The 13,078-nt window shown below is 43.3% G+C and overlaps 1 protein-coding gene across 1 annotated transcript in view; it reads left to right on the forward strand.

Moving 5' to 3' along the window:
* LOC104494596 (disintegrin and metalloproteinase domain-containing protein 12-like) overlaps positions 1-12,663 on the forward strand; it is a gene marked incomplete at both ends in the record, with an annotated part of 137,482 nt that extends 124,819 nt beyond the window's left edge. The window contains one exon of the mRNA XM_010137459.1: positions 12,486-12,663. Coding sequence (XP_010135761.1) covers positions 12,486-12,663 — 178 coding nt within the window. The remainder of the gene's footprint in view (positions 1-12,485) is intronic.
* Between the last annotated feature and the right edge of the window lie 415 nt (positions 12,664-13,078).

Here is a 13,078-nt window from a genome sequence, read left to right on the forward strand (position 1 = left end):
GAGCTATGTGACAGGGCAGGTGATGGGAATCATCCGAAGCCAAGGCAGAATGGGGATTATTTAGTGATCAGCCTGGCAGTTCAGGTGCACTGTTACCCCAGTGCTGGGGTAACGGTGATCAGCAGGACTGGGTCAGGCTGAGGAGGTGCTTGGCAGCTTCTTTCTCTGCCTTCACCACCAAGGGCAGCATCTGGGGGAACAGCATCCTGTGGTTAAAGTGTGTTATACAACTGGTGTCCTTCGATGGAGCTGAAGGTCTGTTCTTCCCTCCCGTATCACCCATCACCATTAATGAGAATCACTTCGGAAGAAGAGTGATGGTAAGAGTGATGCTGGTTTTATCATGCATAAATATCTATTTGCATGGTAGATGGGTGGCTGATGTCTCCCAGAGACCTATTTTCCTCAGCAGGGTTGACTCTCAAAGGCTTTTGTGGGGACCCTTGTTATTTTGTCATCTGTTTTTATTTGATTTTTGCTTTTAAACTGCCATGCAAAAAAAAAAAGATTTAATTACATTACAAAAATATAGTTAAATAAATAAAACAGAATTAAAATCTATTAAGGACAAGTTAGGAAAGTACTGATCATACGGGTCACTTACAGTACTAAGTATTAGTTTCAATCACATTTCCTCCTTTTGAAAAATGATCTCAGGGAAGCAGGATATAAGGACACCTTGATTTTGGTTATTCAAACTCTGAACCGAAGCCCATCAAACCGGGCAATGAAAACATACACCCTTCAGAGATTTCCTGCATGGTGCTTTCAGGGGGCGGTCAGGTGTGCCAAGAAAACAACATCTTGGCTTCAGGATCAAATCAGCTCAAAGTGAAACCCACTTATTCCAACACTCACAGGGTAAAAATACCCAAAAAAGCCCAAAAGGCAAAAGGTTATGATAGAAATGGGGCAGAAATCCAGTGTGGGAAAGGACACTTTAATTCACTGGCTGGTTCTCTTATCTTCTTGCTAGACGTCTTGTAGCTGCAGAGCTGTTAAACATTAGATAATCAAAGCATTATGAGCTCGCACAGTATCTCCTGACCCCTCTCAGTTTTATTTTCAGCTGTGCAGACCTCGCTTTGCATTTTTCCGTCTGGCAGCTTAGCGACATTAAACTGTGGAGTCAGCAGAACTATCTGGAATTACCTCTGCTACAGTTTGAAGAAAATGAAATTATCTTTAAGATGTAAACAGTTTCTAATTAAACTCTGAAGCTGTTTATGTTTCCAAAACAGTCTGAGCCGAGCGCTGCTCAGAGACAGGCTGCTTTGTTGTCTTTTTCTTTTTTTAATAAAGTTGATATACTGATGTAATAAATTGCTTGTGACAGAGCTAGGTCTGTTGTGCCAGCAGTGCAACTGCTTTAAAAAAAAAAAAATGAAGCAACATATCCCTATGCCCCAGTAATTTAGCACACTGCATTCTGGTCCTTCCTTTAGAAGGAAACAGCCACCAGATTACAGAAGAGATTTATGTCAGCCTTTTACTTAACTCCAAGTAGCCCCGTGTCCGCAGTGCATTGGCATTCCTTTCCATTAATAATTTCCATGCATCACGGCTCCGTGTAATTGGTGTGGTAAAGGAGATCTGCGTGGAAGTAGCGTTGGTTGGAATCATGGCAGGTCTCCCAGTCCTCCACAGGAGCAGGTCGCTGTTAACCGTCAGCACACGGAGCGGTGGGGCAGCTCTTTTGGTTCTGTTTAGTCTTTCCCATTCTGGTAGATCCACTGTTAGACCTGAGAATCTTTGGCTTTGCTGGTGTGTTCTAGAGGAGAACTCCCCCAGATTTACAGCGTGCATTTTGTGTAAGTGAGGCTGACAAGGAGAGAGGTTACTTCTCAAATGAAAACACATTCTACTTCTGGTGCGATTATTTATAGCAGATACTTAAGGACAAGTCGTGGTTTCTACTATGTGATGTAGCCAGAGCGGGTACAGTTTTACTGGCTGGGATGCTGGGATGTGAGAACTCAGCTGCATTTTGTCTTGTCAGTGTAATATCCATGGAAAATATAGCTCTGTAAGGGACGTTTTTCTCCTGCAGTGCTGCTATTGCCATGACCCACGAGAACAAATCATATCAGCACGTTTCCCTTTATCTTAGCTTTCTGTTTCATCAAAAAACTCTCAACCTGCAGGGAGAGATCTGTAGTGCAGTGCATGGAGAATTAAGCACACAATGTCCAGTTTTAATTGGTGTTAATGAATTCCGAATTCCCAGCGTATAAATGGAAACCTGCCTTAAAGGGCATATTCTTAAGGTCACACGAATGCTCCTTTTTGAACATGTGTTGTATGCCCTGAAGCACTTTAAGGAATTGATGTTGACTCGGAAGGCTGAATCACTGTAATTAAACGATGCCTACAGCTGCATTTGCTACAGTTGTCATGGGAATCACAGAGTCTTTTGTGCCTGGGATAGATGTGCAAAATGTTTAAAATTCAGAGAGGAAAGATGTCCATTTTACCTCAGCAATTGCTTCCTGCAAAGTCATTCTTTTTCTTTTCTAAAGTCACAGCCTATTACAAAGCCCCAGACGCATTTACAGTGGGAATCTTGTGGCAGAATTGCGGGGAGGCTCCATTTCGGCTCTTTAAAACCGAATGGCACAGCCCCAGTGGTGAGAAGAACGTAAGCAACCACCTATTTCAGTGTCAGGTCACTGAAAACAAAGAGGTGAAATATCTTTGGCGTCCTAGGGAGCCTTTCTGGCTGCTTCTAAGAGAGCACAGTGACTGCGTTCGTCGTTGTCATTGATGATCTCCCGGCAGCCCATCAGCACTAGATGTGAACTCCAGGCTCCCTCGACGTCGACAGGAAAGCTGCTATGGGCTTCAATAAGGCCAGGATTTCATCCGGTTGGGGTCCATCTATGGGTTCCTGTAGATTTCTCAGAAGCCTTTCATTCCTCTGTGTGAAAGTTTTAATTTGCTTGCTTGAGGATCCGCAAGTCTCAAATCACAGCTGAATCCATCCTTTCCTCATGGCTTGAAATAATGATTATGTACCCTGTTGCTACTAATTAATTATTTTCATTCTTCAAGCTCTGTGAAAAGGAAAACAGAAGCTAGGAAAAATTGATTCATTGTTATTTTATATTTATGAAATTGTTTTTAAAGGATTCCACTTCCATTGGTCTGAGGTGATTTTGGTGATACGGGATAAACTGCTTTTTTCTCAGTGCTTATCCTGCAGCAGAAGAAGGGAAGGTGGAAATTCTGGGGCAATGCGGTCTGGTTTCTGGCACTGCTGTGCCTCACTTATCTTTCCTTTGGATCTTTAAAGCAAAAAAAAAAAAAAAGTGAGCCATGCTGCTTCTAAGTCAGATACTCCTGTCTTGAAGTCCTGATTTATTAAGAGACCAGGTAGTACAGATGTTCGGTAAAATCAATAGGAGCCTCTCCTCCAGGTTTATATTCTGTGCAGCTTTTTGCAGGGCTCAGATGTTTGTCTCTAGCACCCATGTCTCGCAGACTGGCAGTTCCATAAGCTTCATCCTCTTCATGCTTCTCTGCTTCTCCTCACAGTGGGCAACCTCTTCATGTGCTTTGTCCAGAGGGCTGCTTCCCAAATCTCTTCTCTCTGGCCTGGGGTCCTCCTTGTGTGGGTTAGTCACCCCTCAGCATCCTTTTTCCTTAACTTGCTGTCACTTGCTCTGCTCACCTGATGTAGAGGCTCATCCTCGCCCAAATCCACCTGCTGAGGCCAAGCACCCGCAGCATGTCAGCTCTTTAAATCAAGCTGCTCCCACCGATCACCTCAGCTGGGAGAATAACGGTGCCTGCTTCTTTCCTTCTGCAGGGTGCAGTATATCACGAGATGTGTTTAGGAGACACGCAGGCAGGACAGGAGCTTGCACTGGTGAAAGGGGGAATAAAGACCACGGGTTGGTTTTTCTGTGTTACAGTCTGGGTTTGATATTCCCCCCTGTTTGGTCTGCTTCGGTTTTTGCAACAGATTTTGTTCTTCCCCCTCACCAAACATGCTCTCTAGAGTGATCCACTCAAAACCCAGTTCCCAAAGTCAGATTGATTTTTTTTTTTCCTCCCAATCTGCTGCTGACCTATTTAAAAAGCAGTACCAAGGCTTTTCAGGGGAGAAAATCAGAATTATCTCTGCTTAAAACTGCCGAAATAACTGCCTGAAACAGAAGCTGAGGGGACACTCGTGATGGGAACTAGATGAAGCGCCATCGCCATGCAGCGCTGCCCTAGCATTTCAAGCCAGGTCAGACAGTGCCTTTTGTCTAACCAAAAGTCAGTAGGAAGCTGATCTTCAGCGAGGAATTTTGAGCAAGGGGATGGACAATTTGTCATTATTTGCTTGTCACGTGCTGAGGATGTTGTGTTCTGCGAGACAAATTTAAACACAGGGCATTCTGGTTGTGCTTCCTACCTCCGTTTCCTCCACTGCTGGCAGGCACAGGGTGCCCGCTGCCCTGCTTGTCCTTAGCTGGGGACCAGACCTGACCTGGCCTTTTCATCCCTCCCTCTGCTCTCCGTTGCCTTTTTACTTTTCCCGTAGTCAGCATTGGATTAACCTCAAATCCTAAGTAGCAGATTGTGTAACCTGAACTCTCAGCAATCCAGCAAATTTTTATTAATGAGGTAGTGGTCTGAAAGGAAACAGAGCAAAAGATGAGCCAGAGGCAAATTCGGGCTGATTATAGCTACTTTCCTGGGCTGTCTGGTTTCCAACAGGAAGAGCAGTTGTTTGAGTTCAATGCCCGTAGAGCTTTTGCAACGCAGATAACTCCCGCGTATAGTCAGAACACTGTCAGGATTGATAAATCGGGTCAGTATTGCTTCACCCCCAGAATGCAGAAGCGGAAGTCACAACAGGCCCCTCGACAAGAAAAAACTTCTCTGGCCATACATTTGTCAAAGTAAAAGTAACTGCTAATAATGTTTTATTTGGCAATTTTGTGACTGCAGAAATATGGAGCCATGACAGGGTATAGTGTATAAAGCCATTAAGTGTTGTTCCTTTGCGGAAAGCACTTTTCTGAAGCATCCAGCCATTTGTTTCATCGCTGCTTTCTGCCCTGAAGTCCCACGCTCAGTAATAAAATCTGCCTCTCTGAATATTTCAGGTAGTTAAATCCCCACCTTCAGTTTAATGGGAGAGGTCAAGTCTCAGCTGGGGCTACGACAATCCGATCTAGGCACCTGAAGCGAGATTACTGGAGTGCGTTCTGGGAAGCTGCACTATCCCCAGGGCCAAACTGAAATGAACCTAAAGCGTTTGTGAGTGAAGTTTAAACATTTACTTGGAAAGACTTTCTTTTCAATAAGCCTGGAAATTTCATTGTACCACAACAAGCCGTTGCCACTGCACATCAATTAAATTAACCACTAGTGTGACATATTCGCAGTTATTTATTGCAAGTGTAAAAACTACCGTGTAGCGAACGTGACAAAAGCTGCAGGAGAAATCTAGGCTTGTTTTTAAATCACTGACCATGAACTCAGACAGCAAGAGCTTTGATGTCACGTATGGCCCAGTTCTGTGCTCTACTTTATTGATGCTCTAGGGATTAAAATTATAAAAGAGGAGCAAGGGAGTGAAAAATAGGCTAGAAAAATAAGTATGAGTTGTCAGATATCTGGTGCCTTTTGAAGTAAACTTCATATTTCAATACTTCATATATATATATATTTTATATAAAACTACTCTACATTTTCGGCTAAATCCTTCCAACACTGCCGAAAAAGGTGTGACCCATCAGCTCTGGGACCGGTGTCTTGTACAAAGCTCTACCATGTGCTGCTTGCAAGGGCCTCCACATCTTCCAGGAGCCCAAAGAGGCCTCCAGTTTACCACCTCCTCCCAGTTTTACTGGGAGTTTGCAAAAGCTTTGGGTGGAAGAGAATCTGTGTACACATTTCAGGTCTCCCTTTTTTAGGGTCTCTCCTACTTTAAAATTGCATTTGTGTCTTTCTCCCTCAAAAGTACTTACAAATGAAGACATTATTTAAATAATAGATTAAAAAGTCCTTCCATATTATGGCACTTGTCTAATATTAAACAATTGCTATTAAAACATGGGGCATATTGAATAATGTGTAATGACAGAGCTTGATACAAGAAGGGATCGGTAGTATTTGAACACCTATTTCAATATCAAAGAAAACTGGATTTTATCTCCTGCTTAATACCTAATTCTGCGAGGTCCTGTATGGTTACTAATTCATTAACATACAAGCTGTACAGAATAGCTGAAGTATGTCAAAAAATGTCATCTAATAGCAAATGTAGTTTTATTCTAGTAGGCTCATAACCCTTAGGAGACCATAAAAAGTTGTTTTCAAGAGATGGAGAGCAGTAATGATGTCTTAGAAGGTTAAAACCAATGGGGATGCTTATTAGTGGGAAAGAATTATGTCAATTAGATCAGGAGTTAGAGGAGGCCGGAAAACTGTCAAGGTTCCTTGAAGTCAACACCTCGCTAGGTCTCAAAACATTCATGTCAAGTATACGCTTGAGCTTCTACTTTCTAGAGGTTTATTCTTGTGTTACTCTCTACTGCTGACGTTTTTTCCGTGGAAAAATCACTTATACCCGAATTAGCAAAAGCAACCCTGTCTCTGTTTTTACTTTAACCGCCTCTACTTTAACGTTCCTATATAAGACTAGGACAGGCAACAGAAAACCTGCGCATTTGTGCCCAAGTCTTTCCGTAGAGTCCGAACAAGAGGGAGCTCAAACTCACGTCTTCCGCCTCTAGTGAAAGGATCTGAGTTGCTCCCCTTCTCCTCTCCAGTTGTGAGCCATGCAGCCAAAAATCAAGAGTTTTGGAGACTAAGTGCTCCTGTTTGTGAATCTCAAAGGGTCCTAGGGTCGAGGCAGTCACAAGGAGACACCGCGATGTCCAGTTCAGACAAGGTGTTGTCATGGAAAGGGTTGGAAATTCAAGTGCTTGCCTGGTGAAATTTCCGACTCAGCGAGCTGGGACTCAGAACCCTCTCTTGTCGTTGAGCACCTTCATGCTCCTAGAAGATGCCTTAGCTATTTCCAGGTATAGCCTCTCAGGCTTGATTTTTCAGGCGTTCTGGACAAAGCCCCATCCCAGTTTTCTGCACCTTTGGAAATTTGCAAGTCAACAGTTGTTTCAATAAATATGCTCTGGAAAATCAAAATGCCCTTTTTAAATTAATATAATCTCCAATTATCATATTACTTCAGGGAGTAAGGCCCAGTGGTGCTTAATAGAGCTCTTTGGGGCTGTTGTGCATTTTAATTGAGTGAATAATTGTAGAAGACTTCAGGGTCTTTTGGTAAAAAGGCTCTGTATAAACATTGCCATAATACTGAATAATCAGGTTGTGATATGAACTGGAATAAATGAATCCTATAAATAGAGATATATTTTTTACATATATATAACATATGTGTTTGTCTACACCAATATTTTGGAGAGAACAAGACAGTTGCTTTATAAAAGTCCTACAGTTCATGAACAAGAAAAAACACCTGAGAATGGATAGCACTGATTGTAATAATCAAAATATTAGTTTTCAAGATGTGATGAACGTGCAGTTTATCCTCCTCTGCAATGCACGGGGAATTGCCAGGAGGGTTGACAGTGTTAGCGCTTCAGCGACGCTTCCTGAGAAAGAGCAAAAACTGTCAGGGCTTATGGTGGAGGAACATGGAAGAGGTGGATCCGGGTACTAAATGTTTAGACACCTGAAGATGTAGATAGATGTGGTTTGAGGGAACTGAGGGAGCTTCACTGCAGATGGCTTTTCCAGGGCACTGCAGTGGTGGGGTTTGGAAGGGAGCAAAGATCTCCTGCAGCTCAAACCAGTGCCCCTCCAGGCATTTTCCACGTGGAGCAACGTGAAAGACAGCAGTGGTGGACATGGCACACCAGCCTCCGTGGTGGCGCTGGTACGAGGTCTGCAGCTGCTTTGCTGTGTTAACCTGCATGAACCAGAAACCACGCTGTTTCTCCTCGTGCTCTGGCTGTCTGATCTCATGAGACTGTGATTTTCAGGGGCAGTGACTCTGCCTCTGTGCTTGTATGCTCACGTTGTTCAGCACTTTAGGAAGAGGAAGAACTCTGAAATGGAGAAGATGGAGAAAAAAAGAAAAAAAGGAAGCCAGCATGATGCTGGGCATCACCAGCAGAGGTGAAGTCATTATCCTGCTCTGTTCAGCACTGGTCAGCCCACACCTGGAATACTGGGTTCAGTTTTGGTCCCTGCTGTATGAAAGAGATGTGGACAGGGTGGAGAGGGTCCAGAGAAGGACTACAGAGATGATCCAAGCACTGGGGAGCTGTCCTGTGAGGAAAAGCTGAGAGAAATGGCTGTGTTCAGCCGGGAGAGCAGAAGGCTCAGGGGAGACCTTCTCACCATGTTCCAGTGTTTAAAGGGTGGCTGCAGAGAAGACGACGACTCCGTTTACAAGGAGTCACATGGAAAAGACAAGGGGTAACGGGTACAAGTTCTTCCTGGGGAGATTCTGATTGGACACAATAGGAAAATTTTTCACAACGAGAAAAACCAGCCATTGGGGTAATCTCCCCAGGGAAGTGGTGGAGTTCCCAACATTGGACACTTTTAAGATTCAGCGGCACGGGGTGCTGGACCAGCTTGTCTAGACTGGGCTTTTGCCAAGACAGGTTGGACCAGATGATCCTTGAGGTCCTTCCAACTTCGGGTTCTGTGATTTTATGATTCTATGAATTTCTGTAGTTCATGCAAAAAAAAAAAAAAAAGCCCACGCTGGGCAATGCAGCACTAGCACAAAGACCTCGCTGTTCTTAAGAGGGAATTGACACAGTGATGATGTCACTTGTAGGTGAAAGAGCCATCTACTACAGGCTAAATGCAAAACCAGTAAAGGAAAGTGGCATTTGAATGACTTGAGTGTTCGAAATACAAAAGAATGGGACAAGACCAGACTCTGTTTCTAAAGGAATCAATTACCAGGCATCCTGTTACCACAGTGCAGCAGCAGTCACAGATAATTCTTGCTGGGAACCAGGATATTCCTTGCTAAGAATAAGCTCATCTTTTGAACACCAAGGAGACGGCGAGGAATGCTGTGAATTCAAGAGGGGTAGAAAGACTCTGGCACTGTTTTCCTTGCTGTAAGGCCTCTGAAGAGACAAGGTGTAGTGCTGGGCACAGTCTGAGTTCCGTAGAGTTGTACCCGGAACCAGAATGGTTTGATGAAATGATCCAAAGTGCGTTAAACCTACAGAAACAAACAGTCTAGAAAATGTGGGGGCTATTCAGCATCTTAGAATAGGAACCAGGTTGGACTAAAGTTTAATTTCTCTTCTGAACTGCAGAGAAATAAGCATCTGTAAGAGAAAACATCCTGAGCAAAGGACAGTGGAATTTACTGATTGCTAATGAATATTTTTACCTCTGGAAGGTTCTCCAATGGCCTACCTGAGGTGGTAGCTGAGGTTTTTCCAATAGGGTAAGTGTCTGAGCTACCACAGAATGCACAAGTATTCTTGTTTGGCATGTTACCGAAATCTTGGAGACAGGTCAAGGACTGACTTTCCTGTGGAGACCCCATTACCCAAAGCTAGTCCTTCCAGGTGAGGTCTGAAGCCTCAACAGTGTAATGCGAGGAAACTTGCTGCATTTGTTCAGAAAACAGGTTTCTTTCACGTGATCATTACTCTGTCATTTTTCACAAGCTCCAGTTTCACTTAAACATTGCGCCTAATGCCACGGCTATCCGGTACCTGCAGCTTCCCTTCCCATCTGCCAGGGACTTCATGCTTTTGACGAAACAGCTTCAAAATGGCAGACAGCCAGTACGTAGCCCAAAAATCACCATGATCAAATGCTGTGGCTGTTACACGGGATTTTTGTTTGCCAAAAAGCTGAAGAATGGTTGTGTGTCGGAATATCACGGTATTAAAGATCAATTAGGTTTCCAATGAAATACCAACTGGCATCACTTGATGTGGGATCCCCTCTTGCACGGTGTGGTTACCCTCCAGTTGCTCTGTTTCCAGAGAGTGGGGTTCTTCTCTGGTTTTCTGTTGCTTTATTTCGGACTTACTTGGTAAAGAAAAAGTATTTTCAGATAATTTCATCAACTAACATGTCCTGCACTGATGTCAGCTGAGGAAATCAGCATCAAGAGCAGGAAAAGCCAGAAGATGAATGGAATTCTTAGTTCAAAATAGGAAACAGCTTGAAGTTCCTCTGCGGGGAAACAGAAACCTCATTCATTAACAATGACATTATTTCACCTCTGGTAGAGTAAGGATTCTGTTCTCCCAGTGATGGAGAGACACATCTCGCATTCATGCAAATGACCCTGAGCATTCCTGGATACGAAGGAACAGCCCTAGAACATTGGCACTTTTGACTGGCGAGCTGTTCTCATGATCCGTGTGTGGCTGAGACATATGGCACAGGGAGAAATGTGTTATTTGTGTTGCTGACTTGACTTTAGTCTGTGTAAGGTGTGTATGTCATCTCAGTGGTTATCAAAGTAAATCTGTGTCACTGAAGTGAAGAATCAGCTTGCCTGGATGATGCAGTATTCATTTACTCGTACTTTGATATGAGGATCGTGTCTGATCAAGCACTCATCTGTTTTGTGCAGGATTTATCAGTCGGATGTATCTGGGTTGCCTGAGTTTTTTCTGGTGTTCGGTAGTTGTGTACATCCTGCTACTTGTTCACAGTCACATACACAAAATTGTGTGAGTGGTTTGTTTGGTTTTTTTTTGAGAGTCACGAGTTTGTGGTGTCCTGTGAAGAACATCTCCAGTTGCTCGACATAAAATGGTCAGGAGGAAGTTTCTCAAGTGCCTTTATTTTCTGTTCCATTACTCCGAGTACCTTCCCTGTTTTCCCTTGGGGCGCAGAGCTGTAGCTAACAGCCTGTCTTCTACCTCATACTCTTTCTGAAATTTCTTTATTTATCTCAGACTGTCATTTTTCCTAAACATCTCGATTTTCCAGAAATGAGCTTTTTTTACATGGTGATGCCTATTAACTTTCTGAAGTCATATGTCAGTGAATCACAGAGCTGTTTAGTTTAACTAGACAAGCCCTATAGTGATGCACAAAAATTATTTTCCTCTTCAGAGTCATGTTTGTGTTCAATGAGCTGTCTGTCTTGGACTTGCAAAGGAACGCCTGAAAGAGGTAATTTTAAATTGGCACAAAATAAATTCTGTTCTGTAAGGTACCCATAACCTTCATCGAAGAACTGATTCACTTCTTTATGTGAGCATGGGAAGCTCTATTGCATTTGTAATTGTCAAACATTTCTCCTTTTTTAGTAGAAATCATCCCTTTCTGATACCTATAGGCACCATCATTCATAGAGCAAGCTTTTTATTTCAAGACAGTAGAAACACCAGTAGATTAATGAAGTCTGCAGGTGAGCAGTGCAGAACTTCCACCTGTAATCTTCCTTGACTGTGAAGGTCATGCCCTAACAGCACGGGAGTGACACAAGGCGTTTAGCCAACAGAGCCCTGTCACCATCAGGCTGGCTCCCTGCGCTGCCGTGATGTGGAGTTAGTTACTGGGGGACCACGGAGCAGCCGTGACGAAGGTACGAAGTCTTAGGGGAGATGCTGGTTTATGACTTGGTTGTGATACAGATTCAGCGTAACCGTGTGCGCAGCTCCATGCAGAGAGGGCACAGCGGACTTCGGGACACGGCACTGATGGCCAGATCCAGGTGCCTCTTTGCCTCCTATCTGTGAGTCAAACTGCCACTGGTCATCAGTGAAGATGGAACTAAGTCAACCAGCAGGAAAACACGGATGTTCTGGTGATAATTGTACCACACGGGGTCATTTTGCTGATATTTTGCAAAAGAAAAGGCCTGCACGGCAGGGTCAAATCCTGCTCTCAGCAGCGTGAACTCGAAATACGATTATTTTCAGTAGCGTCTTTAGAGTCATCCTGATTTAAAATAAGAATCATATTTGCTTTCATCGTGCAGTTCTCAAGCTCAACTTTGATGAATTGCAGAAGAAATCTCTTACCAACTAACTCAGTCGGTTTCTCACTTTTTCTTTTTTTTCCTGAAAGGAGCAGGAATTTGCCGTACTGCAGTGCAAGATAAATGAATTTGCCATTTGAGGCTAAATTTTCCAAGAAGGATTAGGATGTTTTGTGGTCCTGTAAATGCAGGACTCCTCCTTGCAAGCCCAGCATTTCTTTGGGATCACGATCAAAATTTGCTCTATAACTACATATGCAAAAGAGGGAGAAGGAATTCCAAATATGAACACATCCAATCCTTACCAGCAGCTACAAGTATAAGTGAAAAAGACAGGAATTCCCTTCCCTTTATAATACTATTAATGGCTTAGGCTCAATCTTAGTGAATTCCTCCTATTTTAAAGGGTTAAAAGAAAAAGAACAAGATCTTGTTTGTGCACAGATGTCCTAGAAGGCCACCGATGTGACAGGAGAGGGATGTTTCCATCTGATAATACTACCTCTATTTTTTGTCTCTCTGTTTCTTCTAGCTATCCATTTCCCATGGTATTCAGTAGCTGCAGTAGAAAGGACCTGGAAAACAGCCTGGAAAAGGGAGTGGGAATGTGTCTGTTTAACTTGCCTGAAGTCAAGGAGTCCTTCGGTGGACAGAAGTGTGGGAATGGCTACGTGGAAGATGGAGAGGAGTGCGACTGCGGGGAGCCTGATGTAAGACCCCACCCGAGAATTACTGCTCGCCTCCTGTCTGCAGGTTTTTAACAGTAAACAACTGGTTTGGCATGTTTAAGGCTATTTGGTGTAAAACAAAACTCCCCCTTCTCTGCATCTATCTTACCAACTTAAACCTCAGAGTCCTCAGAAATTCGGGGAGTTTCTGCTTGACTCGCATTTGAGTTGCTAAAGTTCCGGCTTTAGTTAAGGATGTGCTTGGTTCACCATTAGAGAGGAAAATCTCTCGTGGTTTGTCTGACAGACTAACCATGACTAACAGCCCTGTTCCTAACAAGAGAAACTCCTTTAAGAACTTGCTAAACTCAAAATAAATTTGTTAATATTGCTCAAATTTCTCAAGATACTATGCCTTAGTTGAAGGTTATATTAATATATATTAATCATATATTAA

The sequence above is a fragment of the Buceros rhinoceros genome, unplaced genomic scaffold, assembly GCF_000710305.1.
Source record: "Buceros rhinoceros silvestris isolate BGI_N320 unplaced genomic scaffold, ASM71030v1 scaffold1576, whole genome shotgun sequence".
NCBI classification, from domain to species: Eukaryota; Metazoa; Chordata; class Aves; order Bucerotiformes; family Bucerotidae; genus Buceros; species Buceros rhinoceros.